Here is a 23563-nt window from a genome sequence, read left to right as displayed (position 1 = left end):
TTTTTTTTTTTTTTTAAAGATTTTTATTTATTTATTTGAGAGAGAGAGAATGAGAGAGAGCACATGAGAGGGGGGAGGGCCAGAGGGAGAAGCAGACTCCCCGCCGAGCAGGGAGCCCGATGCGGGACTCGATCCAGTGACTCCAGGATCATGACCTGAGCCGAAGGCAGTCGCTTAACCAACTGAGCCACCCAGGCGCCCTTCCATGGTTACTTCTTAAGCGATCACGATCACGTTAGTTCAGGCCCGAATAAGGAGCATTTTACCTGAAAAACCCTCTGAGGGTTTATGATAATGAACCCTGTTGTTCCTGTATTATGGAACGAGGAGATGGAAGATCAGAACGGTTAGTGAGTTGTCCAAGCAACAGAGCCAGCCTCAAACCCATCTGACTCCGGAGCTGGTGTTCCCAGGGCCACATCCTGGAGCGTCTGGAGCCGCCTGGGGCTGCTGGCGACGTGAACATCTGCGGCCTCCCGGTAGACAGCAGGTGCTCAGGGGAAGCATCAGGGAAGGAGTGAGGGAGGGCATCCAGTGAGATTGTGCTGTTGGTCTTGGCTCTACTCCTAGCTTGTTACCTCCCGGAGACAGAGACCAGGGTCTCAAAGTCCCACAGCAGCCCGGACACACGGGGGAGGGGCCCCGCGGCAGCCCGGACACACGGGGGGCACAGGACTCACGTTCTCGCTTGGCGCTCGCTGGCTCTGCATCCGTGGGCAAGTCAGTTCCCCTTTCTCAGCTTCAGCCTCGTCCTCCGACCTGGCCCCTCATGGACCCCGTGTGGCCAACGACGTCCTAGGGCTCACGTGGCAGGTGGCACAGACGTGGTGTTTAGAACAACAGAATCGTTCGAGGTCCCGAGGCCAGGCGTCCAGAGCCAAGCTCTGCCAGGCCGCACCCCCTTCAAGTCCCCAGGGGACCGTCCTGCTGCCTTGTCCCCTCTGGGTGCTGCAGCGTGCCCTGGCTTGTGGCCACGTCCACAGTCTCTGCAGCCATGGTCCTGTTGCCTTGTCCTCTGTGTCTCAAGTCCCCTTTGGCTTCCCTCTCATAGAGACGCTGGTGGCTGCCTGTAGGGCCCCTCGAATATGGACCCTTAACGTAATCCCAGTGACAAAGTCTGTTTTGCCGTAGAAGGTAACAGTCACAGGTTCCAGAGATTAGGACACAGGCACCTTGGGGGGCATTATTCAGCCTGCCACAGAGTAGGTAGAAGTCCCGGTGTTGGGGTTCTGCACCCACCTCAGCTATTACTACACCCTCCGTGGTTGGGGTAAGCCCCAGGGTGAGGGTGCGGCAAGGGCAGGCAGCTCCAGGACACAGGAGTCCAGCTCAGGCTCTGGGAGTTCTGGGACGGGTGCATGAGCTCGTGTGCTCACATTTGTCTGTGCTGCTAGCATGGAGTCAAGAAAGTAAGCCGAAGCCGGGGTCTGTCCTCCAGGACGTCACAGTCTGGTGAACGACCTTGATGGTGGAAACACAGAGGGTGCTCTGGGAGCCGAAGGGAGTGAAGGAATGTGCAGAGGAGCAGGGGAAGGCATCTCCAGAGAGGGGATATTTGTGAGGGGTCTTGAAGGATGGGTAGAAGTTTGGTAGGTGGGAAAACTAGTGAAGAGTGTCCAGATGGAGGAGTGAAAGTCTGAAGTGGGGACAGAAACTCGTCTGGGGGCAGAAGAGGTTGGAGCTGGGGGAGGGGGTTGAGGTCAACCAGGGTCAGACCATGAAGGGCCACGTTCATCATAGTGGGTTGGCACAAATCCAGTGGGTGTCTGAGAGCCGGTGGAGGGTTTTCGGCAGGGGTCGGGCAGATCTGTATTTTAGAAAGCACCCTCAGGGGACCCGTATGGAGTCTGCTCTGGAGGGACAGCTTTCCCCAGGGGGTGTGCAGGGGGCCAAGTGCAGCTGAAGGAGGGCCTGGGAGTGCAGTTAGGAGGGGGCAGCTTGAGAGGGTGCCAAGACCATGTGGAACAGTGGGGTTCAGGAGGGCGTGGGCAAAGCTCGATAAGGGCCGGGGGATCCTAGGAGCTCAGTAAATAAATGTTCCCATGTCTCCATTCCCATTCGTGTGGGGGCAAGAAGGCGAGGAGGTTGGGGCCGGAGTGGGACAATTGAGATTTCTGAGGGGCCAGGTGGGATGCTGAGAGGTTGGAGAAGCTCACTGGAGGTGAGGCATGCTGGGCCGGTCACCCCCATGGCCGGTGATGTCCCCAGGATGAGGCAGGAACGGGGGAGGGAGTACACGGGTCAGGAGCCTTGGTTCGGAGGGACGGGGAGGGGCTCACAGCCACATTCCCCGTAGGTACTCGGTCCTGCACGGGGGGCTGAACCCCAGGGCAGGGCTGACCCCACCTGGCTGACTAACCCTGCTCCGTTCTTTGTCCTCAGCCTGATTTTTGGGATTCTGACTGTGGTGACTGGCATCATTGGGGTGGTCCTGGGAGCAGAGGCTTCAAGGAGGTACAAGAAGGTCAACCCGCGGGCTGAGCCCCTCATCTGTGCCTGTAGCCTGCTTATTGCTGCCCCCTGCCTCTACCTGGCTCTCATCCTGGCCCCGGTCACTCTCCTGGCGTCCTATGTAAGTGAGGGCCCCTGGGGTGGTGGGGGGGGTCTGGTGTGTCGCTCCCGTTCACATGGGCTGATACTGTGCCCGGTCTCTACTTCTGTCTATCACTCCTCCCGGGGAGCATTGGGTATGCCCATTTTACAGATGCGTAAGTTGAGGTTTACCAGGAGTAGCACAGCTGGGAAGGAACAGAACTGGGATTTGAGTCTGAGCCTTTCTGACTCCAGAGTGTGTCCTCTGAGCCGCTGGTTAACACTTTGGTTGGAGACAGTGGGACTCAGTCATTCCTCGAGGATGCTGTGAGCTCGAGGAGACTTAGGGTACGACGAGGGGAGTGAGGCCCAGATCGGCCACAGCCGTGCCACTGTAGAGTGCTGGTCTGACACTATCCCATATATCCTGTCACCAGGGCGGACCAGGCCAACCAGGCCACAGCGTGGCCACGCCAGCCACAGGCTCACGCCTCCCAGCCTCTGCCAAGGACGCCCTTCCCTCCTGGGCATCTGAATCCTTCTGCTTCTGCAAGGCCCAGTGCAAAGGCTTCTTCTCCAAGAGCCTTTCCAGACCATTCTGTGCTCATGCTTGGGCTCCGGCACCGTGGCGTATGGGGGGGCTGTGTGCACCCCCCCACGTGCCCAGCAGTGTCCCTGGCTCCCCACACCCCAGCCCCAATGGTCCCACCCAAGGGGAAGGGACCCGTGATTCTGCCCCTGCCAGACGGATTCCCCTCCCCCTCCCATGCCGCCCCAAGGTCCTGGGGTCCCCCGTCACGGATACAGATGCCCCTGAGCAGGCTGGACTCAGAAGGCAAATCGCTAACGGCTTTACTAGTCTCCTACCCACGACCAGACCCCACAGATCTTCAGTTACGCTCGTGAACTAAAGAAGCCTGGTCCCATTTCAACCCAGCCTTTGGTTCTGCTTCCCAGTACTCTCCGTCCAGGCCCAGAACATGGCACCGGGGCAAGAGGGAGCTGCGGTTGGTTTGGTCCCGCTCGGCCCACCTCCGCTCTGTTCCCAGGGTGGCCCTCCCCTCCAGGCTGGGCGAGGGCAGCCCGAGGTGGGGCAGGATTCTCTGAGTCCAGAGTCGCTTTGCTGTGGCCCAGACTCTGGCTGGCTCTGCGCTCGGGGGCGCTTTGTGGGTTTAGGAGCTCTGGTATTTGCATCGTCCGATTCTTGGTGCAGGTGACCCTGTCGCCTCCATGGCACGGCTTCCCTCTGCTCGGCTCCGCGGTGGCCCCTCCGGCTCTTCCTGCCCGGACCCTGTCACCGGTCCCCTCTCATGACCCTCGGGCCCTCCCCGTCTGTGGCGTCTGTCAGACCCCTGCGTGTGCTCAGGATGGGCCTCGGCCCTCTTGTCCTCGCGCTCCCGGGTGATGTGCTGGGGTGCCCCCGCGGTGCCCTCTGGCGCAGGAAGGTCAGCATGTCGCTGACATCCTCAGTCTGGGGGTGGGCTGCCCGGAGCCCCTCCCCAGCGTCCGCACTCTTCAAATGAACCCTCCGCAACCTTCCCTCTACATGCCGGGGTGGGGGCGCTTCTCTCCTGGGGCCTGAGGGCGGGGCCGGTGCGTCTCTCGTGTGTCCAGCCGTGGGTGGGCTCCTGCCGAAATCCCTGGAGAGCAGACAGGCCCTGCTGGCTTGCGTTCTGCGCGTGCTCCTACGTAGCCCTCACGGCACCCTCGCGGGGAAGGGCTTCTCACCCCCACTTACAGATCGGAAGACTGAGGCCCAGAGACAGCAACACAGACAGTGGGACAGACGAAACGGAGAGTCAGCCCACAGACGCCGTACTGACCCTGTCGCCCCTGGGGGAGGAGCAGAGCCCGGTGTACACTAGGCACTAATAAGAGCCGGGGTTCCCGCTGACATCCTGGCGGAGGGAGCGGAAGACGGAGAGGGGGCTGTGTGGGCCCGACCTTGCGGGCAGATGGAGGCCCATCACGGGCCTGTCCCTGCATCGGCTGGGGCCGTGGACCCCTGCCAGCCCTGCTTCTGCCACGGTCTTGGTTGGCTCTGGGAGGCGGCTACTTGGCTGTGTTTAGGGGACACAGCTGTCTCCCCCTCTGCAGCCGGGCGCATCTCCAGAGCTGGATGCCTCGTCTGGAAGTGACATTGCGCCTGGCTGACAAAGCCACCCGCAGAAATTCTTCTCGAGGCCTGGCCAAGGGTGAGGGGCTGCGGGGCAGGACGGTGGGCAGGCCCGGGACGCGTCCCGCCTCTGGTGCCGGGAAGCCACTCCTTCCCGTGGCTCGTGTTTGGGCCTGGGGGGTACCAGCGGCACTGAGCCCCCAGGCCAGGCTCCAGCCTTCCGGGAGCAGCGCGGAACCTTCCAGACCTCCTGGGCAGGAGCCCGCTCCGTGCTTCCGTCTGTGCCTCTGACGTCTAACCGTCGTTCGGGCTTGAGATCCAGGCCCCGGCTGCTTCCCACCCGCCCAGCTCCAGTCACAGAACCCTCCCACGTCCAGGCCCACGCTCCTCTCCCCGTCCCCTCTGCCTGGCGTGGCGCAGGCCTTCTGTCTTTCTCCAGGACCCAGGCCAGGAGCCGCCTCCCGGGCTGCTCACCTTGCTGCTCACCTACCGCAGTTTCTCTTCCCCACGTGGCCGGTGACACCGCGGACCTTCCCGGGCTCCTTGGTGCCTCTGGAACCCAGTCCGGCTCCTCCTGTTGGCACTCGAAGCCCTCGGGGAACTACCCGGATGGCCCTCACGGCCGCGTCCCCCGGGCAGGCCCCTCCTGGTTCCCTCCCCGCCCCGTCCCTCCGTGGAGCTTCCCTGACCGCCGGGCCCCACCCTCGCTCCCCTCCTGGTGCTCTCAGGCCGTCTTCCTCATGCTCTGACCGCTCTCCCAGCCCAGAGGTCCAGGGCGGTTCCCATCTTGCTCAGTGCTGGGCCCGAAACTCAGTGCCAGGCATTCACATCATTCAGTCATTCAACAAACATCGAGGGCCTGCAGAGGGCCTGCTGGTTTAACTGCGGCAGGTACGGCAGCGGATAAGGACTAAGCATCTCTGTCCTTCGGGGGTTACATCCTCGCCGAGGGAGGCAGCGGGCAGGCAAGACAGGAGTGCGCTCCAGGATGTTTCGGAGGATGCAGCGCTTGGGAGTGTGTGGGGGCGGATTTGTGCGGCCGTGGGCTCCCCAGGAGGCGGTGTTGGGCGAAGACGTGGGTGGTCCTGCAGGAGGTGCAGGAGGGCTGGTGTGGGTCGTTAGGGTCCCGGGGCAGATGCACACCTGCTGGGTCTGAGGAACCGCAAGAACCCCGTGCTTAGTGAGGAGGGACGGACGGGAGGACAGGAGGTCGGGGTCGCAGGGGGCCTGCATGCGTCGGCTGGGACCGGCTTGGGCTGAGTGAGGGGGTCTGTCGAGGGGCCCACGTGGCTTGTCCTTTACAGTACGGTGCACTGATCGTCCTGTGTTAGCCAGACTTGCGTTCCCGGCGCGGACCCTGTCTTGGCCGCGCCTTCGCCACCAGAGATGCTGATGTGGGCTGTGGCGATGACCCCACGGAACGCCCTGACAAGTCCTTCTTCCTCTTTCATTTTGGGAGGAGTTTGGGAATGATTTGTGTTAATTCATCTTTAGACATTTTTAGAATTCACAGGGGAAGCCATCTGGTTCTGGGCTTTTGTTTGTGGGAAGTTTCGTGGTTACTGACTCGGTGTTTACTTGTTATAGGTCAATTAAGGCTTTTTATTTCTTTTCTGTCGCTTTCGAGAGTTGGCGGCTTTCTAAGAGTGTGTACCTTTGTGTAAGCGTCTGAGTTGTTGGTGTACGGTTGTTCATAGTAACCCCTTCCAGTCTCCGCGAGGTCGGCAGGCGGGCGCCTCTCCCACCCTGTTTTAGTGACCTGTCCTTTCTTCCTGGTCGGTGTCAGTTCGCTGCCAATTTTGGCTTTATTGATTTTCTCTATTGTTCTTCGGTTATCGGCCCACGTTTAGTAGGATCGGTCTGGTTGCTGCGGACCCAGGCGTGGGCGGCGCTAGGCCATTGCCCTGACCTGGATGGGGCAGCGCGGCTGCGAGGCGTGGCCCAGAGCCACCCCACGGAGGCGGGAGGCGTGGGTGGATCACGCCTGGTGACTCCGTGTGGGGTGTGAGAGAACGTGGAGGCGCGGGGACCTCTCCGCCCGGGAGAGGTGCAGCGGGTTTGGAGGACGCAGTGGTGGGAGGTGCTGGTGGGGACTTGGACGTGGAGTCTGGAGCTGGGGGTCACAACGTCACCCCTGCAAACCTAACAGGTGGGGCCTGGCTGCGGCCCAGCAGGAAGCACCGTCAGCAGGTCTGGGGGCGTCCGGGGCCGATGTCAGAAAGGGTGTCCGGAGAGGGCTGAGGGATTGACTTGTGTTCAGAAGGGGAAGAGTCACTTGGGTCTCTTCCGTCCGTCCGTCCGTCCGTCCATGTACCCCTTCACTTCCCCAGATTCCAGGAACCAAGCCGGTTCTTCCTGCACTGTCTCTGACCATCCGGGGGAAACGGATCTGGCTTCTCGGGAAGGCGGGCCCGTGTGCGCGTGCGTGCCCTGTAAGGTGAATCTATTCAGGTCGTGGATACGCGCGTGGACACGTGTGTCTCGCGTGTGTGCATCTCTGTGGGCCCACGTGGTTGCGCTGTATGTGGACTGCACGTGTGTGTGAGGTGTGTAGGAGCGTGTCTGTGTGCTGTTTCACGGGTCTGTGCATGAGCGTGCACACGCGTGTGTGTCCAGGCACCAAGCGTCGTGCGCACATCATGTCGACCCCCTGCTCCGTGAGGAGCGATTTGGGGCAGCGTTGTGCGCCTGCTCCCACATTTCTAGAAGTAGGGGCCGCGCTGTGCTGGACGTTTCCTGGCGGTGAGGTTCCCTGAGCTCATGAAGTTTGTTCTGGGGCCTTCCCGGGAGCCCATGCCCGGAGCCCACCTCCACAGAGAGCGTTCCATCTCGTCCCTCCCTCCGGGCCCCTTGGCAGGGGAAGCGGGCTGCTCGGCTGTTAATTAGGATCCAGACACGCACAGCGGGTCTTGGCTCACACCCCCTTCCTTGGCCTCCTTCCCAGAGCTACTGCCCTTCAGAGGAGAAGGGGTTTATACTCGGAGCCCAGGGTAAGGGCTCCACCATTTCCGGCCCGGTGGCCGCAGGACGCGGCTGAATGTCAGCCGCCCGCCTCAGGTGGGCTTTGTGGTCCAGATGGAGGGGCAGGAGTCGGGACGGGAGTGCGTGGGCATCGAGGCTTCGGGAAGACCTGGACATTGTTCCTGCATCTGCACTGCGAGCTGTGTGAGCCGGGGTAAGAGCTTGGCCTTGCTGAGCCCCGGTTCTTGGTAACGTGGGGTGCTAGTCCCGACCTCTCGGTTTCCCTGAGGAGCTCAATGAGCTTCCATGCCTGTTCTAGTCACTATGGGATGTGGTGAAACCCAGCAGTTTTAAAACAACAAAAACACTTGTTTTGCTCATGAGTTTGCCGTTTGGGTGGGTTGGGGGTGGGGATAACTTCTCTCCTTCCCACTTGAGGTTGACTGGGGGGGCTGGGGCGGGGAGGGCCGGACCATCAAAGGTGGTGGACGCTGGAGCTGTCGGCAAGAACAGCGGCCCGTGACCTCCCCGTGGGGCCGGGGCTTCCTCAAAACATGGCGGCTGGCCCCCAACGACGAGGGTCCCGAGAGGGCCCGGTGACACCACGTTGCTTTTATGACCTGCCCTTGAAAGTTACACAGCATCACTTTTGAGGGAACAGGTGGATATTCAGTGTCTGTTTGGGGTAAATATAATCTGGGCTCCTCCGGGCACCCAGCCATGAAGCCCCACAGGTGTGGGCCACCCTCAGGGGGCTTCTAGTCCCACCTGCTCTTCCGGCCTCACAAGCGAGAAACCTTGGAGTGGGGTCTTCACCCTCAAACCCCTGTTGGGCCCCGAGGGCCTCAAGGTGCAGAGCCCAGCAGGGTGAGGTGGCTGGGAATGAGCAGAAACGTTCGCTCACTTATCAGATACTTCCCGAGCACCTCCGTGTGCCATGCACCATTAGGGGGGAATGTGTTCTGTGGAGACTAACAGAGCAGGGAAAGGGGACAAGAGGAGGGACCGGGGCCGGGCCAGGTGGTCAGCGAGGCCTTGCCGAGATGGTGACACTTCAGTAGCAGAGTGAGGAGCGGAGCTGGGTGGACATCGGGGTACGGTGGGGAGGGAGCAGCCGATGCAGAGACCCTAGGGGGAGAGCATGGCCTGTGTGCTTAAGGAAACCTGGTGGGAACGGGGCGAGCTGGGGAAGAGCAGAGGACGTAAGGTCAGAGGCAACGGCCATGGGGTGCAGAGCCCTGTCCACAGAACAGGCCTCGAGCGTGAGAGAAGTGGGAAATCATGGCAGGATCTCTAGCACATACATGAACTGATCTGACTCGTGGTTTTGTAACAGTGACCTGTTGCTGCGTAACAAATCACCCCCCAAACAGTGAATTGCTATTTCTTACGATTCAGTGGGTTGGCGGGTTCCGCCTGTGCTCACTCACGCGGCCGCCTGGACCTGGAAGAAGGCGTGGGCTGGACATCCACGTTGGCCTCCCTCCTGTCTGTCTGTGGGCTCCTGGGTTCTCCTCTGAGTGGATGTGTCCTCTGCTGTGTGGCCTGCCTTCCCACAGGGCTGTCTCAGGGCAGCGCTCCCGGAAAGCACGGATGGAGGCTGCCACGGCTCCCGAGGCCCAGGCCAGGAACAGCAGCACCGCCTCCGTGTCTTGTCGGTCGGAGCAAGGTGCAGGCTGGCCGGGTTCACTGTGCCCGTGCAGGGTGTGGACTCCAAGATGCGTGATCACTGTGTGGCCACTGTCTTCCCTGTGATTTGACAGGGCCTCTCTAGGGGCCGTGTTGTTGGCAGAGTGAGAAAGGACAAAGTCAGAAACAGGGAAACCCATGAGGAGGCTTTCCAGTAAGACAGGCTTGAGCTGCTTGCGGCGTGGGCCCGGGTGGGGTGGAGGAAGTGTGGAGAAGGGGTCAGGTTCTGGGTATGTTTGGGTTAGGCGTTGGGTATCGGGGGAGGGTGGGGAGGAGCCAGGGTGACCCTGGGTTTCGGCAAGCCATCCGAGGCAGCGTTGCCAAATACCAATCCGGGACACTGAGGGAGGGGCAGTGCTTTGTTTCGGAGGGGGTGGGATTAAGAATTCGATTTTCGGGGCGCCTGGGTGGCTCAGTCGTTAAGCGTCTGCCTTCGGCTCAGGTCGTGATCCCAGGGTCCTGGTGGCTCAGTCTTTGTCTGCCTTCGGCTCAGGTCATGATCCCGGCGTCCTGGGATCGAGCCCCGCATCGGGCTCCCTGCTCCACGGGAAGCCTGCTTCTCCCTCTCCCACTCTCCCTCCTTGTGTTCCCTCTCTCGCTGTCTCTCTCGCTGTCAAATAAATAAAAAATCTAAAAAAAAAAAAAGAATATTAATAGTTAAAGAGGCATCTGTTACCGGGGCACCTGGGTGGCTCAGCCGTTAAGCGTCTGCCTTCGGCTCAGGTCGTGATTCCAGGGTCCTGGGATCGAGCCCCGCATTGGGCTCCCTGCTCAGCCAGGAGTCTGCTTCTAACCCTCTCCCACTCCCCCTGCTTGTGTTCCCTCTCTCGCTGTGTCTCTCTCTGTCAAATAAATAAATACAATCTTTAAAAAAAAAAAAAAGAATTCGATTTTCGACGTGTATAATTCGAGATGCCTCTTCGGGCATTAGCTGGAGACGTCAAGGTTTGAGTCTGAAGCTTGGGAGAGCGGTCTTGGCGGTCAGGTGAAGCCGCGAGGCTGAGCGGGGTTGCCAGGAGCGCGTGCGCAGAGGGGAGGACCATGGCTGGACGGAGCGCTCCATGCCAGGGCGTGGGTGCCTCCCGCTCTACCGCGCCCCCCTCCGCTCTACCGCGAGGTCCGGAGGGGGCGGACGGTTCAGCTCGCCACACTGTATCACATGCGTATCTTCCTTTGCGGGAAACTTAAAACATAAACGCCACAGCGGAAAGCGCAAGGGGGAAAATAACAGTTATCCACATTCCTATCCCCAGAATTGACTGCTCTCAGCATCTGGGCCTGTTTGTTTCTGCTTTTGTTTTTTAATTAGGTGATCATCATTCCATATGTGTCTCTGTAGATGTACACCAATTTGTGTTTCCATAAATATTTTTGTTAGAATGAGGTCATATAGTAGTGTAATTTTAAAACCAGATTTATTGAGATGTAATTCACGGCCCATACCATTCGCCCCTTCAAAGCGAACAGTTCATTGGCTCTTAGTATATTCAGAGCTGTGCAATCATCACATCAATTTTGGAACATTTTTATCACCCCTAAAGGAAGTTTCACATCTGTTAATCAGTCCCTTCCCGTTTCCCCAAGCCACCCCTACCCCAGCCCTGGGTAACCACTAATCCACTTTTTGTCCTTATAGATTTGTTCATTCTGGATATTTCCCATAAATTGAATCATACATTTAGTTAATTTATATGAATTACCTGAAGAAATTGAAGCAAAGTAAAAGGGATTGTTTAAGTTCAAATTAATTTTTTTTTTAAAGATTTTACTTATTTATTTGACAGAGAGAGACACAGCGAGAGAGAGAACACAAGCAGGGCCAGTGGGAGAGAGAGAAGCAGGCTTCCCGCTGAACAGGGAGCCGATGCAGGGCTCGATCCCAGGACCCCGGGATCATGACCTGAGCCGAAGGCAGACGCCCAACGACTGAGCCACCCAGGCGCCCCTTAAGTTCAAATTAATTTTAAGATTTTGGACTTAGTGGTGAATCCTGACCTTGAAAGAGAGCACCTGCCTTCTCTCTGTCTCCCATCTTCTCTCCACAGGCTCCCGGTTCATGTGATGTGATTATTTTCACTTTTGCTGGATTACAACCCCCACAGTCCAAGCATGACACTCACAGATGTTTGGGGGAGTCCCAGGTTGAATGGGTTCAGCACCCACCAACCTCCGTTCCTGGTCTTCGTTTGGGTTCAGCTCCTACCTGGGTGGATTCTGGGGTGAAGCAGTTTATAGCTAGAGAGACTGCTCCTTCGGTCCGTTCGTCTGTGAGGCTGTCTTCTCTTGGACTCTTCCCTTGAACGACATCTAACTGGGTCTGATACTCTTGGATCACAGTTTCCTTCCCTGTTGCTCTGCATTTCTTCTGTTGTCTTTTAGTATCAAATATTGCTGTGGAGGATAAAGTTAGCCTAATGTTTTTTTTTTTTTTTAAGATTTTATTTATTTGAGAGAGAGAGAGCGAGCGTGAGCATGACTGGAGGAAGGGGCAGAAGGAGAGAATATCCAAGCAGACTCCCACTGAGCATGGAGCCCCACGCGGGCCTTGATCCCATGACCCTGAGATCATGATGGGAGCTGAAATCGAGAGTCAGACACTTAACCAACTGAGCCACCCAGGCGCCCCTAGTTAGCCTAATGTTTAAAAAAATCCTTAATGTTGACTCATTTTCCCCATCTGGATACCTGAAGATTTCATTATTTATTCTTGAAATTCAATGGCTCAGCCAGCATATTAGTTATCTTGTGTTGTGTAACAAATCACCCCCAAATTTAGCAGTTTAAGACAAAACACACATGCTGTCTCACAGCCTCTGGGGGTCAGGTGCTGGGCTGGACCCGGCTGGGCCCTCTACTTCACGATCTCTCCCAGGCTGGGGTGGGTGCTGGCCCAGGGTCTGCGGTGTCATCTGAAGGCCTGACGGGGCGGGATCCACGACCATGCTCATGGGTGGTTGTTGGCAGCTCTCAGACCCTTGTGCATCGTTGGTTGAGGGCCTCCGTTCCTGGCCGCAGGTGCTTGCTGCGTGGGCCTCTGTCTCCCGGCAGCTCACGCCTTCCACGTGCTGGCTGGGAAGGGGCTAGCTGGGTCTATCGATAAGGGAGTCCCAGTCTTCTCTGCCCTTCTCGTTCCTCTCTGTCCTCTGTGCCGAGCCTGGGCGTGAGCGGCTCTGCTCCGATGCTGAACTTGCTTCAACACCGCGGAGAGGCTCTCCCAGCCTTCCCTGGGGCCATTCCCCCCTCACTGGGGCTGCGCATTGGGGCTCCAGTCAGGCAGTGGGGAGTCTTTGTTAGAGCCCTGGGCCCTGCCATCCTCTGGGGGGTAAGTAAAGACTCTGGTGCACACAGGATCCTCCTACTTACCTTCCCGGTGAGCCCCTCTGGCCTCGAGTGAAATCCGTAAGGGGTCATTGCTCATCTTCTCCACTTTTCCCCATTTCTCCCCAGCAGCCTCCCCACTGGTTCCCAGTTAGGGGTGGGAACAAAGGACCGCTACTCAGTTCACTTTCTTCCAACTGTGGTGGCTCTGGGGAGACTGAGAAGTTCTGTACTCCAGAATTATGTAATGTTTGTCTCATTAGGTTTTGTTCTTTTCTTTGGTGAAAAACATATTTTTTCTGACTTACTGTTTTTTTTTTAAAGATTTTATTTATTTATTTGAGAGAGAGAGAAAGCATGAGGTGGGGAGGGTCAGAGGGAGAAGCAGACTCCTCGCTGAGCAAGGAGCCCGATGTGGGACTCGATCCTGGGATTCCAGAATCATGACCTGAGCCGAAGGCAGTCGCTTAACTGACTGAGCCACCCAGGCGCCCCTGACTTACTGTTTTTTGCTTTTGGGGGGAAGGGAAGCCTGCGATGCAGTCCAACCCTCTGTCTTTACAGAGGAGTTGCCCCAGATGATGTGTAAGGCCCCTTCCAGCCCAAACGAGACCCTAACTCTGAGTCTCTGCCCGCCCAGGAGAGCCAGCTCTCACCAAGGCCTTTCCCTCAGGGAGGGGACGCTGCCCTCCTCAGCCCCGGGGACTCCTAAGCAAGGACCAGGGATGGGAGTATCTGCCCGGCTGACCACCCCCGGGGGACTCGGAGGAGGCGGGCAGGGTCAGCAAGGATTCTCTGGCCCCTGGGGCGGCCCAGACAGCTGGGCTGGGCAGGTGCCCCAGCTCTGGGGGGCTGTCCTACAACTTGGCCCTTGGGGGACTTCTCTTTCGCTTGCATCTTGAACTGGAGTAGCCAGCCTGGCCAGGGGCTGCCTGGGAGGGACCAAGAGGGACCACCCGCCCTTGCTCTGAGGGCTATAGCTCCCTGCCAGGATCTAGCAGGTGTCTCTTCTTGGACAGGCAGCAACACCCACCCAGAGAGGCTGCAGTCTGCTGAGTTTTCCAGGAGGACGGCAGAACTCAGCCTCCTCGCTGCCTCGCTCCCCACCTGCCTGCCTCCCAGGTTGCCGGGGCCACTGCCAGACCCCGGGAACTGAGCGGTGCCCTCGCGCCCTGACGCCAGTCCCTGCAATTACCGGTTGGCAGGCCCAGGGGCAAAGTGTGCCAGCCGGCCTGGTAGCTTGCTGGCAGCCAGTGTGTGCCTGGGGCCTGTCCTGAGCGGCTTAGCCACACGGGGCATGGAGTCGATCCGAGGGAGGCCTAGGATCCAGTCCTCGCGGTTCTGAGCTCAGTTACTGCCGCCTGGAAGACTGGCCCCTCCCCGCCACAGGGGTCTGCCTCCCCCCCAAGCCCCCCTGTGTGTGCGCCCGGAGAGGTGTGTGCAAGGTGCGCACACGTCTGCGAGGCCGCCAGAACACGCGCGTACCCATGCATTCACCCCAGCCACGCGTGGTGGTGCTTTGGAAGTCATCCCTGTTGGCTCACGTGCATGTACGTGTGGTGTGAGTTGCGTGTGCACATGCGTGGGGATTCTGTGCACACTTGTGTGGCTGCAGTGTGTGAGCACATGTGCGTGAGTCACGGGAGGCGCTTAGAGTGTAGGCGCGTGTGTCTCTGGCCGGGGTGACTAAGGCCAGGGACATTCACCCTCACTGCCCCAGCTCGAGGGGGAAATCCTCTTGGGTCTGAAAGGAAAAGGCCAGGGGCTGAGGGGCTCCCCGTTTCTCAGGCTCCAGGCAGCGTTCCCAGGCCCTCTCACCCGGGGAACGAAGTCAGGGTGCAGGGAAGCATGCAAGGCGCTAAGGGGACAAGCCGCTAAGGGGACAAGGGCAGAGTCAGACCTCCCACTCGGAAGTCCCCTTGGGGGCTGGTGTTGGGAGGCCTGGGAACCGGTGAGGAGGAGAGGGGAGGCCTGGACCAGGCCAGCAGCGGCGGCCGGAGGAGGGGGCGGAGCTGAGCGACGTTAGGGTGGGAACGGACCACAAGCACGTGGGAGCCCCCACCCCCGTGTGCAGCCCCAGTGGCCAGGTGTAGCAGGCTTTCCCAGACAGCTTGCTGGGGGCAGCCTGTCCTGGGGTCTGTCCTGGCTGCCGCGGCTGTCCTGGCCGGCAGGAGGAGAGACAGGGCTCGGGGACCGGCTGGTCCTCTGGGCACAGGAGGGCGTCCAGGAGGAGCCCGGGGCTGTGAACAGCCAGCTACATCCCTCGAGGGGACTCGGCCCCAAACCGGGGCCCTTTCAGGTGGGTGTTTGCTGGAGTCCGTGTTGGCCACGGGAGCCCCAAGCTCCGAGACCCAGTTGCACGTGGCCCGCGGAGGGCATAGCTGAGGCCGAGGGTGGCCCACCCCTTTGTGGGAGAGCCCTCCTGGCGCTTCGGGAGCCTCTGTAATTACAGGGCCAGGAGGTGGCCGCTCCCAGCCCGGCCTTCACCCCGCGAAGCCGCGCGTGGAGGATTGATGACCGGGTGGTTTCCAGGTGTGTCTCAGGAAACCTGGCATCCCCGGCAGCCTGTGGCTGTGGCCTCCGCCTGCGGGCTCCATTCTGGGGTCGGGATCCACCCCGCTCCAGCTGGAGGAAGGAAAAGGTGTATTTCAGTACGTCCTGTGGGTGTGGGGGAGCCAGGGAGAGACCAGCTCCTCGGCCCAGGGTGCCGGGTGTGAGGAGCGACCGACGGCTGTCCAGGGGCGGGGAGGGCGGGGAGGGCGGCCCGGCTTTCTTGTGGCCCCAGGAGGCCGGGGTGGCAGACCCTGTCGGGCTGGAATGTGGGTCTGCGGCCACCTGAGACCTGCCCCAGCAACTCCCCGATTCCCACCCCATGGATGCCCAGCCCTGGGCCGCAGAGTTCCCCAGTCTGGGCAGAGGGTGGGGGGCTGGTCGCACGGAGGGAGCTCACGCCCCTGCCCCCCAGCACAGGGGGCCCATATCCCAGCTGCCTGCCTCCTGGGGGCTCTTCGGGCTGGGCCCTGCCCCTCCCTCTGGGCTGGGCTTAGCGCCACCTCCACCCGAGGCCTCCCCATCCTGGGCTTCCCTCTGACTCCCCTCTGCCGGCCTCATCTTGCATGGGGCCAGCAGCAGGGATGAGGGTGTGCGGGCCTGGGAGGTGGGTGTCATGACCCTCGCCGGCGGGGTGGCCGAGAGGGTGGACGTGCTGGTGCCTGGGAGGAGCAGGCTCCTTCCCTTCCTCTGCCCTGGGTGTTCGCAGGCCTTTGGGAACCAGAGCCCGGGCTGACCCGGGCACAGCCCCGTGACTCCAGGAATGACTAATTCCACTCCAGCAATAAGCTCTTGGAGGCTCTGAGAAATGACTTTTTTCCCCCTTCTTGCTGCTTCATTAAGCTCTTCCTGAGTGAGTGGAATGAGGATTGTCCTAATCCCCTGGCATGAGGCAGGGGGCTCAGGGACTGGGCGAGACAGGTCCACGGTGGCCCCTAGTCTCTGGCAGGCACGGGGCAGGGCGGGACCGGGCACACAAGGTTATGCCAGCCCCGCAGGTGCCAGGATGGGGGGGAGGCGCTCTGGACAGGCCTGGAAGTCCTGACTGCCCTCCTACTGGGCCCCAGGAGGGACCTCAAGGCCTGGGCCTGGGGGCCTGGGGGCCTGGCCCTCTCCTCCGGGTCATGGCCACCAGCCTGCCCAGACCGGAACGCCCACCCAGGCTGCTGGAACTGAAGAAACAGTTCAGGCCTCGCCTACCCCAGCGAATCAAATCCTGTCGGCCCCTTTCTCCCTGCAGGCGGGAAGAGAATGCAGGGAGGGGTCAGTGACTGGCGTCCTTGTCCACAGGTGTTCCTGGCCCTCGGGGAGCTGCTTCTGTCCTGCAACTGGGCGGTGGTTGCTGACATCCGCTGGTAGGTGTGGGGGGGCTGGTCCTGGGGCCTCTTGAGCGGAGGGAGCTGGAGTCTGTCTGGCTCAGGGCTGGGAGGGGTTTCTGAGACCATGGGGTAGGGGAGCAAGGTCATCCTGATACTCTCAAACATATCCTCGGACCGTCACCTCCATTTTGCTGATGAGCAGATGGAGGCTCAGAGAGGGCAGGTGCCCGGACCAAGGTCACACAGCATGCAAAGGCACCGAGCCAGAACAGGAGCCCAGGCCCCATCTCAAGCACCCCCTCTTCCTTGACTACACTTCTCAGCAAGCAGGCTCTTTGGCCTAGGCTCTGGGTGTGTGGATGGGGATGTGGGACTTCAGGGTTATAGCCACTGAGCCAGGTGGGTCCAGGCTGCCCGGCAAGGGGCCAGCTCGGGCTATAACGAGGCCTGGTGCTGGCTCAGCCACGTGACTGTGGTATGTCTAGAGTCTGGCGTGGCCTGTCTGAGCCTCACGCTCTCCGCCCAGCCTCCCTGCCTCCCTCCAGGAGATGTCAGGGGAGGACTTTGGACACTAGTGAGCTGTGCCCTGTGGGTAACACAGGACCTGGGACCCGGAGACCCCCACGGGCCTCCTCCGGCCTCCTGGAAGGCTGGCATAGCCCAGCCCTGTGCACAGGAGAGCCAGGGAGGCTGGCGATGGGCTGACAGCGTTCTGAGGTGACCGGTGCCAGGGCTTGGCCCACACCTGGACTTCAGCCCTGCTTCTGCCACTTCCTAGCTGCGTGTGACCTGGGCAAGTCACTCTGTGGCTCTGGGCCTCAGTTTCCCTGTGGGAACAACGGGGTGAAATACTTGGGGGTTACTGTGGGCATGAAATGACAAGGGTGCCGGCCGGGGCTCCTCACAGGGCTCTCGCCCTTCTCGCCTCCTGGCTCCCAAAGGACGCCTGCGCCCTCAAAGCTGAGTTTGAAAGGGCCATCGAGGCCTACTCGAATACTGCCGTTGACGGGATGCTCACTCCCTGCCTAGACTTCTGCCCCGCACCCCATGGCCCAGGCTCAGCCGGTGTAGACAGTGCTGCCCTTTGACGCCCCGGGGGCGTATCAGCTGCAGGGCTCCTCCCTCCAGCCCGAGGACCACTCGGCCACAGATCCGATGAATGGCCCTGGGCCTCAGTTTCCTGGTCTATAAAAAGGAGCGATCATAACCAGCCTGGCAGGGTGAGCCAGGAGGCCTGTAGGAGAGCCCTCAGTAGACGGGAACGTGCCAGCAAACGTCTCCCCTGGGGTTGCGCACTGTTGGGCACGGGGAGCTTAACCACCCCCGACCCGGCATCTCCGACGTCCAACTGGAGCTGAAACCCGCCCCCGCATCTTCCTCCAGCCCCCATGACGCTGCCCCCTTTCCACACGGCAGCCCCACAGATGTGCGAGGACGCGGCCGTGTCCCCCCAGTGTCTGTGTTTGCAAGAATGATTAACCTGGCAGGACCTCTGTAGAGCTGTCGCGGGGGGACAGGGCAGCCAGCCGCGGTCTGACCCATGCGGTCCGGCTGGGGAGCTGTCCGGCCGACCAGGCCTTCCCTGGGGTCCTCCCCTGGCTTGGAGGCAGCAAGTCTCTCCATCCCAGGAAGGCTTTCTGCACCCCCTTCCTCCCTCCGGAAGCCCCTCAGTGAAAGATTGCCTTTAGAGCCTTTGGTGGTCGGAGCTGGACCAATCCTTGTGGTCCTTGGAGCTCAGTCGTCCCACAGAGAAAGTGGGGAGGCTCCAGGAGGAAGTGGTCTTGGGCCAAATGCAGGTGGGGGACGGGGTGTGTGCCGCGGAGGGGCAGGCGTGGGAGGTGACAGCGGCTCGGAGGGCAAGCAGCTGTGTGGACGGAGGGCGGGTGGTAGCGGGAGCCCCGGAGGGTCGCTGGAAGCTGGTGTTGGTTTCCAGCAGTGAGGCACCCCAGGGACAGGCGGGCAGGACCGCAGAGAGGGGTCTACGGGGGCGGGATCCAGCCAGGAAGCGTGTGGGGGCACAGGAGTGCAGGAGGCCCCAGCTCCTGAGGCCCGGGAGGGCCCGGGAGCCAGGAGGCCCTGCACTGGGCACAGTCCCAAGGGGTCGGTGGCGGCTGCACGGCCCACATCAGGCTGCGAGGGACACCGTTCTCTCTGGCCCTCTGATCCACAAGGAGAACCCAGACTCTCTCTGGGGAAGAGACTGCAAAAGCTGTCTGGTCCAGGGGCTCTCGCACTCAGTGAGCGTAGGAACCAGGTTTGGGGAGCTTGTAACAAACTCTGCTTCCTCAGAGTCTGCCTCAGTGGGTCTCTGCGGGCGTCCAACGGTGTGCCTTTCTCATGAACTTCCCACGTGGTCCCGATATGGACGCTCCTCAGAGCACCCCCGGAGAACACTGGTCTAGCGCAGCCGGCTCCCCAGTCCGCGAACCCCCTGCAGGCTCTGTCCTTGATCCCATACCCCTCTGACGGGAGGCTCACTCCCTGAACCCCAAGAAGCCCCTGCCTCTGAAGGCTCACTGAGGAAAAGGGTCTGGCTCCCTCACAGCCAAGGCCCTCTAGCCCACCTCCAGCACCCCCTCCCAGCCCTCCGGAGGCAGACCCCTTGGAGGGTCCTGCTCCAGGGGAGGCTGGGATCGTGTCCCCCCAGGCTGAGCTCCCTGCGCCCCCTGACTGATGCCGTCTCCAGCTGTCTCACAAGCCCCCTGTGTGTCTGGGCCCCATGAGGGCGGCCTGGAGCCAACCTTCCCACTGCCAGCATCAGGGACTAGAGCAGAAGTGGAACTCACCTGCTCTCCCAGGTCAGGTCTGTCCGCTGGGTTCCTCCTGCGCAGAGCTCCCCTGGCCCCCCTGAGGGCATCACCCTCCTGTTCTTCCTGGGCCCTAGTAGTCTCAGTGCTTCCCTGCTCTGCCCACCCGTCAGTCCCACCCTCCCCAGTGCAGCGGGGTGTGAGGGCTGAGTGGGGAGTGCAGGAGGCGGGCTGCCAGGGAGTCCATACCTGGTGGTCGCCGCTCCGACGTTCTGCGGGCCCTTGGTTGGCGCGGGTTATGTCCCATACTAAAAAGGGAACAGCTCTTCTGAGAAAGGAGAGTCAGAAACAGAGGTGCTTTGTCTCAGAATAGAGTGGGCCTGCGGTTTTAGGAACCCAAAGCCTCTAACTTCTAAAATTACCAGCTTTGGCCCCCCCGGGCTACATGGAGCCAACGCAACGGAACAGGTTGGGGACCCACAGCTCCAGCCCCTGGCAGCAGAACCTGGTCTGGGCCCAGCACTTCCTGGGGGCGTGGAAGGGACCTGACTCTGAGGGTCTAAGCAGCCGACATGGACTTCTCCTGCGCCCACCCTCCAGAACCAGCGGTGCATAATCACGTAATTATGGGGCAAGAAGGAGGCACGCGGGGCTGGTGCAAAGCCAAGCTCAGCTCCTTCTCTGGCCTGTTGGCAGGTCCCAGTGAGGGGGGCAGGTCCAGCTTCTCTCGCCGCCTGGACAGAGTGGCTCAGTGTCTGACCTGGGACCCCCACTGCACAGTCTCACCGGCCTGTCTTGTGACCCCCAGGTGCTGGGCTCCTGCCTCCACACCTCTGCTCACTCTGCTCCCCCCCTGGAACGCCCGTCCCTCTCTCTCTGCCAGTCGTCCGCGTGCAGGGCGGGGGTGAGCTTGCCCTTCTGTCTTCCAAGCATTCTATAGCAGACACACAGCATCTCAGGACAGGCTCCTCCTCGCTTGTAACACATCCTGGAGGAGCAGGCCCGGGGTCAAATCCCAGTCCTGCTATTTCCTGCGGGGTGACCCTGCAGAGGGGACCCACCCTCCCTGGGGAGAGTTCCCTCATCTGTGACCCGGGGATAATAATCATGCCTCCCTCTTGGGGTGCTTGAGTGGATAAAGAAAATGTATATGTGAGATCTATAAAATGCATATGGGAAGCATTTAATACATTCCAGTTGTTAATCTCTGCTGGGTTCAGGTTATGGACACCTAGGTCTTGGGGATGAGCCCCCCCTTTGGGACTGTGAGGCCGCTGCTTGAACCCCTCCCTTGCGGCAAGCCTGGCTTCTGGCTGGTTCTACTGGACTTGTCTGCTGGGCGGACTTTAGGCTAGTCCTCTCTGGGCCTGGCGCCCCGTTGTGCCCCAGGGAGCTCGAGAGAAGTCCGAAAGGGGCCTTGCTGCCCAGACGGTGTGTGTGGGGGGAGGACAATGGAGGGACCTTCCAGTGTGGGGGGTGCACGTTCAGGTGGGGTGCACACGGGCTGTAGGGCAGGCACCCGAACTCTGGGAGGGTCAGTCCTGAAGGACAAATAGGGATGCTCCGGCTGGACCGGAGCGGGGCAGGCTGGCCAGGCAGAAGGGTCTGCAAGTGTTCTGCCTCCTGGGGTCACAGGGCATTATTTCGGTCTGCTGTCTGCATGAAGAATGATAATGAACATATCCCCCCAGTAGGTCCTGTAATTATCCCCATTGGGGGACGCAGACACTGAAGTCACTCAGCTAGTGAGTGGGGGGTCTGGGATTGGAACCCAGACGCTCTGACTCCAGAACTCATACCCTCTTCCAGGGCTCATGGGGGTCTCTCCAGGAAGGCTGCCTCTGGTCTCTGCCCAGTGGGGCTTGAACTTCCTGAGAGAAGGGCCGAGCCCTCTGTGCCCCGCGTCCGGGCATCCATGCCCACGCTGGCCTGCACTCCCGCCTCCGTCCCTGCAGTCACAGCCCTGCCTGGTCCCTGCCCGGTCCCAGAGCAAGCCCTCGAGAGGGGGGCCCTCATCTGGGGCCGTGGCTCCCCCACCCCTTGGAGGAGCCTGACGTTCCACTGGTGGGGCGTCGCTGACCCCCTTCCATCCCACTGGCTTGGCCAGCCTGCCCCAGCTCCGGGCGGTCCCAGCGGGGAGCAGGAGGTGGGAACGAGGGGCGCCCGCGCTCTGCCCTTTCTTGGGGAGCTCCCCTGATACTCCTGTGTTTTGCAGTCTGTGGTGGTGCCCCGGTGCCGAGGGACAGCAGAGGCGCTTCAGATCACGGTGGGCCACATCCTGGGGGACGCCGGCAGCCCTTACCTCACTGGCCTTGTAAGGGTGGCTGCCGGCTGGTCGGGCGGGCCTGGCAGACGCAGCCTCTCTCTGCAGATCTCCAGCACCCTGAGGGCCGGGCGCCCCGACTCCTACCTGCAGTCCTTCCTCAGCCTTCAGCAGAGCTTCCTGTGCTGCACCTTCGTCATCGCCCTGGGCGGCGGTTGCTTCCTGCTAACCGCGCTGCGGCTGGAGAGGGACCAGGCCAGGGCCCGGCAGCCGGGCACAGGTACGCCCAGCCCTCCCCCCTCGGCCAGGCTCGGGGCTGAGCCTCACAGGAGCGGGGAGCACGGGCCACCCCCAGAGCCTGCTGATTTGTTAATCTGTTCATTCATTCAAAAGTGGTCATTACCCACCCCACCCCCCACTATGTGCCAGATGCAGGGGGGTGAACACCTGGGATGCTCTAGGAGATAGAGACCGACAAGAAACAGGAAGAGCAAAAGATAGAGTACGTGCAAGGTGATCAGCGCTACGGCGAGGTGTAAAGTAGGCCGGGGGGACGGGAAAACATGGGGGCAGCCTGCAGCTGTTGAAAGGCTTGTCCTAGAGGTCCTCGCTGCACAGGGCACATTGGAGCAGAGGTTTGGAGGAGGTGAGGCAGTGAGCCATGCGGCTATCTGGGGGAAGGGGCTCCAGGCACACAGCCAGCCAGTGCAAAGGCCCTGAGGTCACGTGGCTGGCGTGGCTGGAGCGGGAGCGAGGGGGGCAGTGGTAGGGATGAGGCCGGAGCGGGCACCTGGGGGCCTTGTAGGGACCGTGGCCTCAACTTTGAGGCTGTGTCGTTTCCTGCACACGGGCCCCAACGTGTTCTATTTACAGTGCGAAAAGCTGTATAGTGTGGTTGCTGTGTGCAGAACAGACTGGGGGGGTCAGCGTGGAGGCAGGGGGCCACCAGAGGCTCCGCACCACCAGGGGAAGCGGTGGGGCTGGGACCTTGGGGCGGCCTTGAAGGTAAGGAGAAGGGGTGGCATCTGGAGCTCATTCTGACAGCAGATGTGAGGGGTTTCCCAGCCCGGTCCCAAGGCACCTTCTGCCTCCTTTCGGGCTGGCTGAGCATCTTTCCTCCCGCAGGGACCCCTGGCAGCGAGGACACGGAGAGCCGAGTCCTGCTTTCCAGCATGTGTGCTGCTGCCGAGGACCCCTGAGGCCCCCGCGCCCCCGCGAGGAGGTCCCACTCGCCTGCCGCAGCCCTCCCGCCAGCCCCGGCAGCCTCAGCGCCTCTGTCCCCGTTTGGCCTTGGCTCCGGGACCCCGGCCGAGCTGCACCTGCCACTGCTTCACTCCCAGCTGGAGAGCCGGGCGTGCCTGAGGCCGGGCTGGGGACTGAGCTGTCCGCACTCTCTGCTGGGAGTGGGGGCCGGAGAGGAAGAGGAGGGCAGCCCGGGCGAGGGCTGCAGGGCCGCTCCCCACCCTGGACCCCTCGCTCTGCAGGGCAGGAGGGCACAGGACACCCCTTTGCCAGGGTCACCCTCTGAACAAAAGGGGGGCATCCGATAGTCTTGAGGGAGGTTTCACTCTGCTGCCCATGTGGCTTCAAGCTCCTGGAGGAGGAAGGGCGTCGGGTCCCCCACAGACTCAGCTGCCCTGGGACCACGCGGGGGAGGGGGCTCACAGCCTGGTCCCTGCCCACTGCTCATGCTCCGACCCCGGCACAGCGCCTGGGGCGGGCTGGCTCTGCGGGCCTCGCGGTTGCCACTGGGTTCAGCGCAGCTGGGCGCGGCAGGAGACCAACAGCTTCCAGGCGGGCAGCAGTGGGGAGGCGTGTTCTTTCTGCCCCGTGAGCACCAGCTTCTCTCCCCCTGCCCTGGTGCCTGGCCAGCAGGGGCCTGCCTCCCAGCAGCAGACTCACGCTCACCTCCTGACCCTGCCTCCCTGCCCCTACTGCCGGACAGACAAGCTCTGGGAGCTGGGCCCCCCAGCTCAGCTCCCCCATCCCCAGCCCTTCCTCAGGAGTGGCCACTGCCAAGCTGACCAGCCCCTCCACCCACAATCTGACCCTTGGAGCGCATAAAACA

At 61.2% G+C, this 23563-nt stretch overlaps 1 protein-coding gene across 5 annotated transcripts in view; it reads left to right on the top strand.

Annotated features, from left to right (window-relative positions):
* SPNS3 (SPNS lysolipid transporter 3, sphingosine-1-phosphate (putative)) overlaps window positions 1-23557 on the top strand; it is a 34975-nt gene extending 11418 nt beyond the window's left edge. The window contains exons 8-11 of one of the 5 annotated variants that reach the window (XM_081805926.1): window positions 2383-2572; window positions 21448-21498; window positions 21604-21775; window positions 22621-23557. In XM_081805926.1, coding sequence (XP_081662052.1) covers window positions 2383-2572; window positions 21448-21498; window positions 21604-21775; window positions 22621-22694 — 487 coding nt within the window. In that variant the 3' untranslated portion in view covers window positions 22695-23557. Of the gene's footprint in view, window positions 1-2382; window positions 2573-2969; window positions 7988-21447; window positions 21547-21603 lie in introns of those variants that run through there. The other 4 variants (XM_081805925.1, XM_081805924.1, XM_081805923.1 and 1 more) reach the window with 4 other exon arrangements.
* Window positions 23558-23563: the final 6 nt, after the last annotated feature.

The sequence above is a fragment of the Leptonychotes weddellii genome, chromosome 15 (assembly GCF_054177405.1).
Source record: "Leptonychotes weddellii isolate Sample4059 chromosome 15, ASM5417740v2, whole genome shotgun sequence".
Lineage (NCBI taxonomy): Eukaryota > Metazoa > Chordata > Mammalia > Carnivora > Phocidae > Leptonychotes > Leptonychotes weddellii.
Note: the sequence above shows the minus strand (reverse complement) of the source record. Positions and strands in the feature narration are given on the sequence as shown.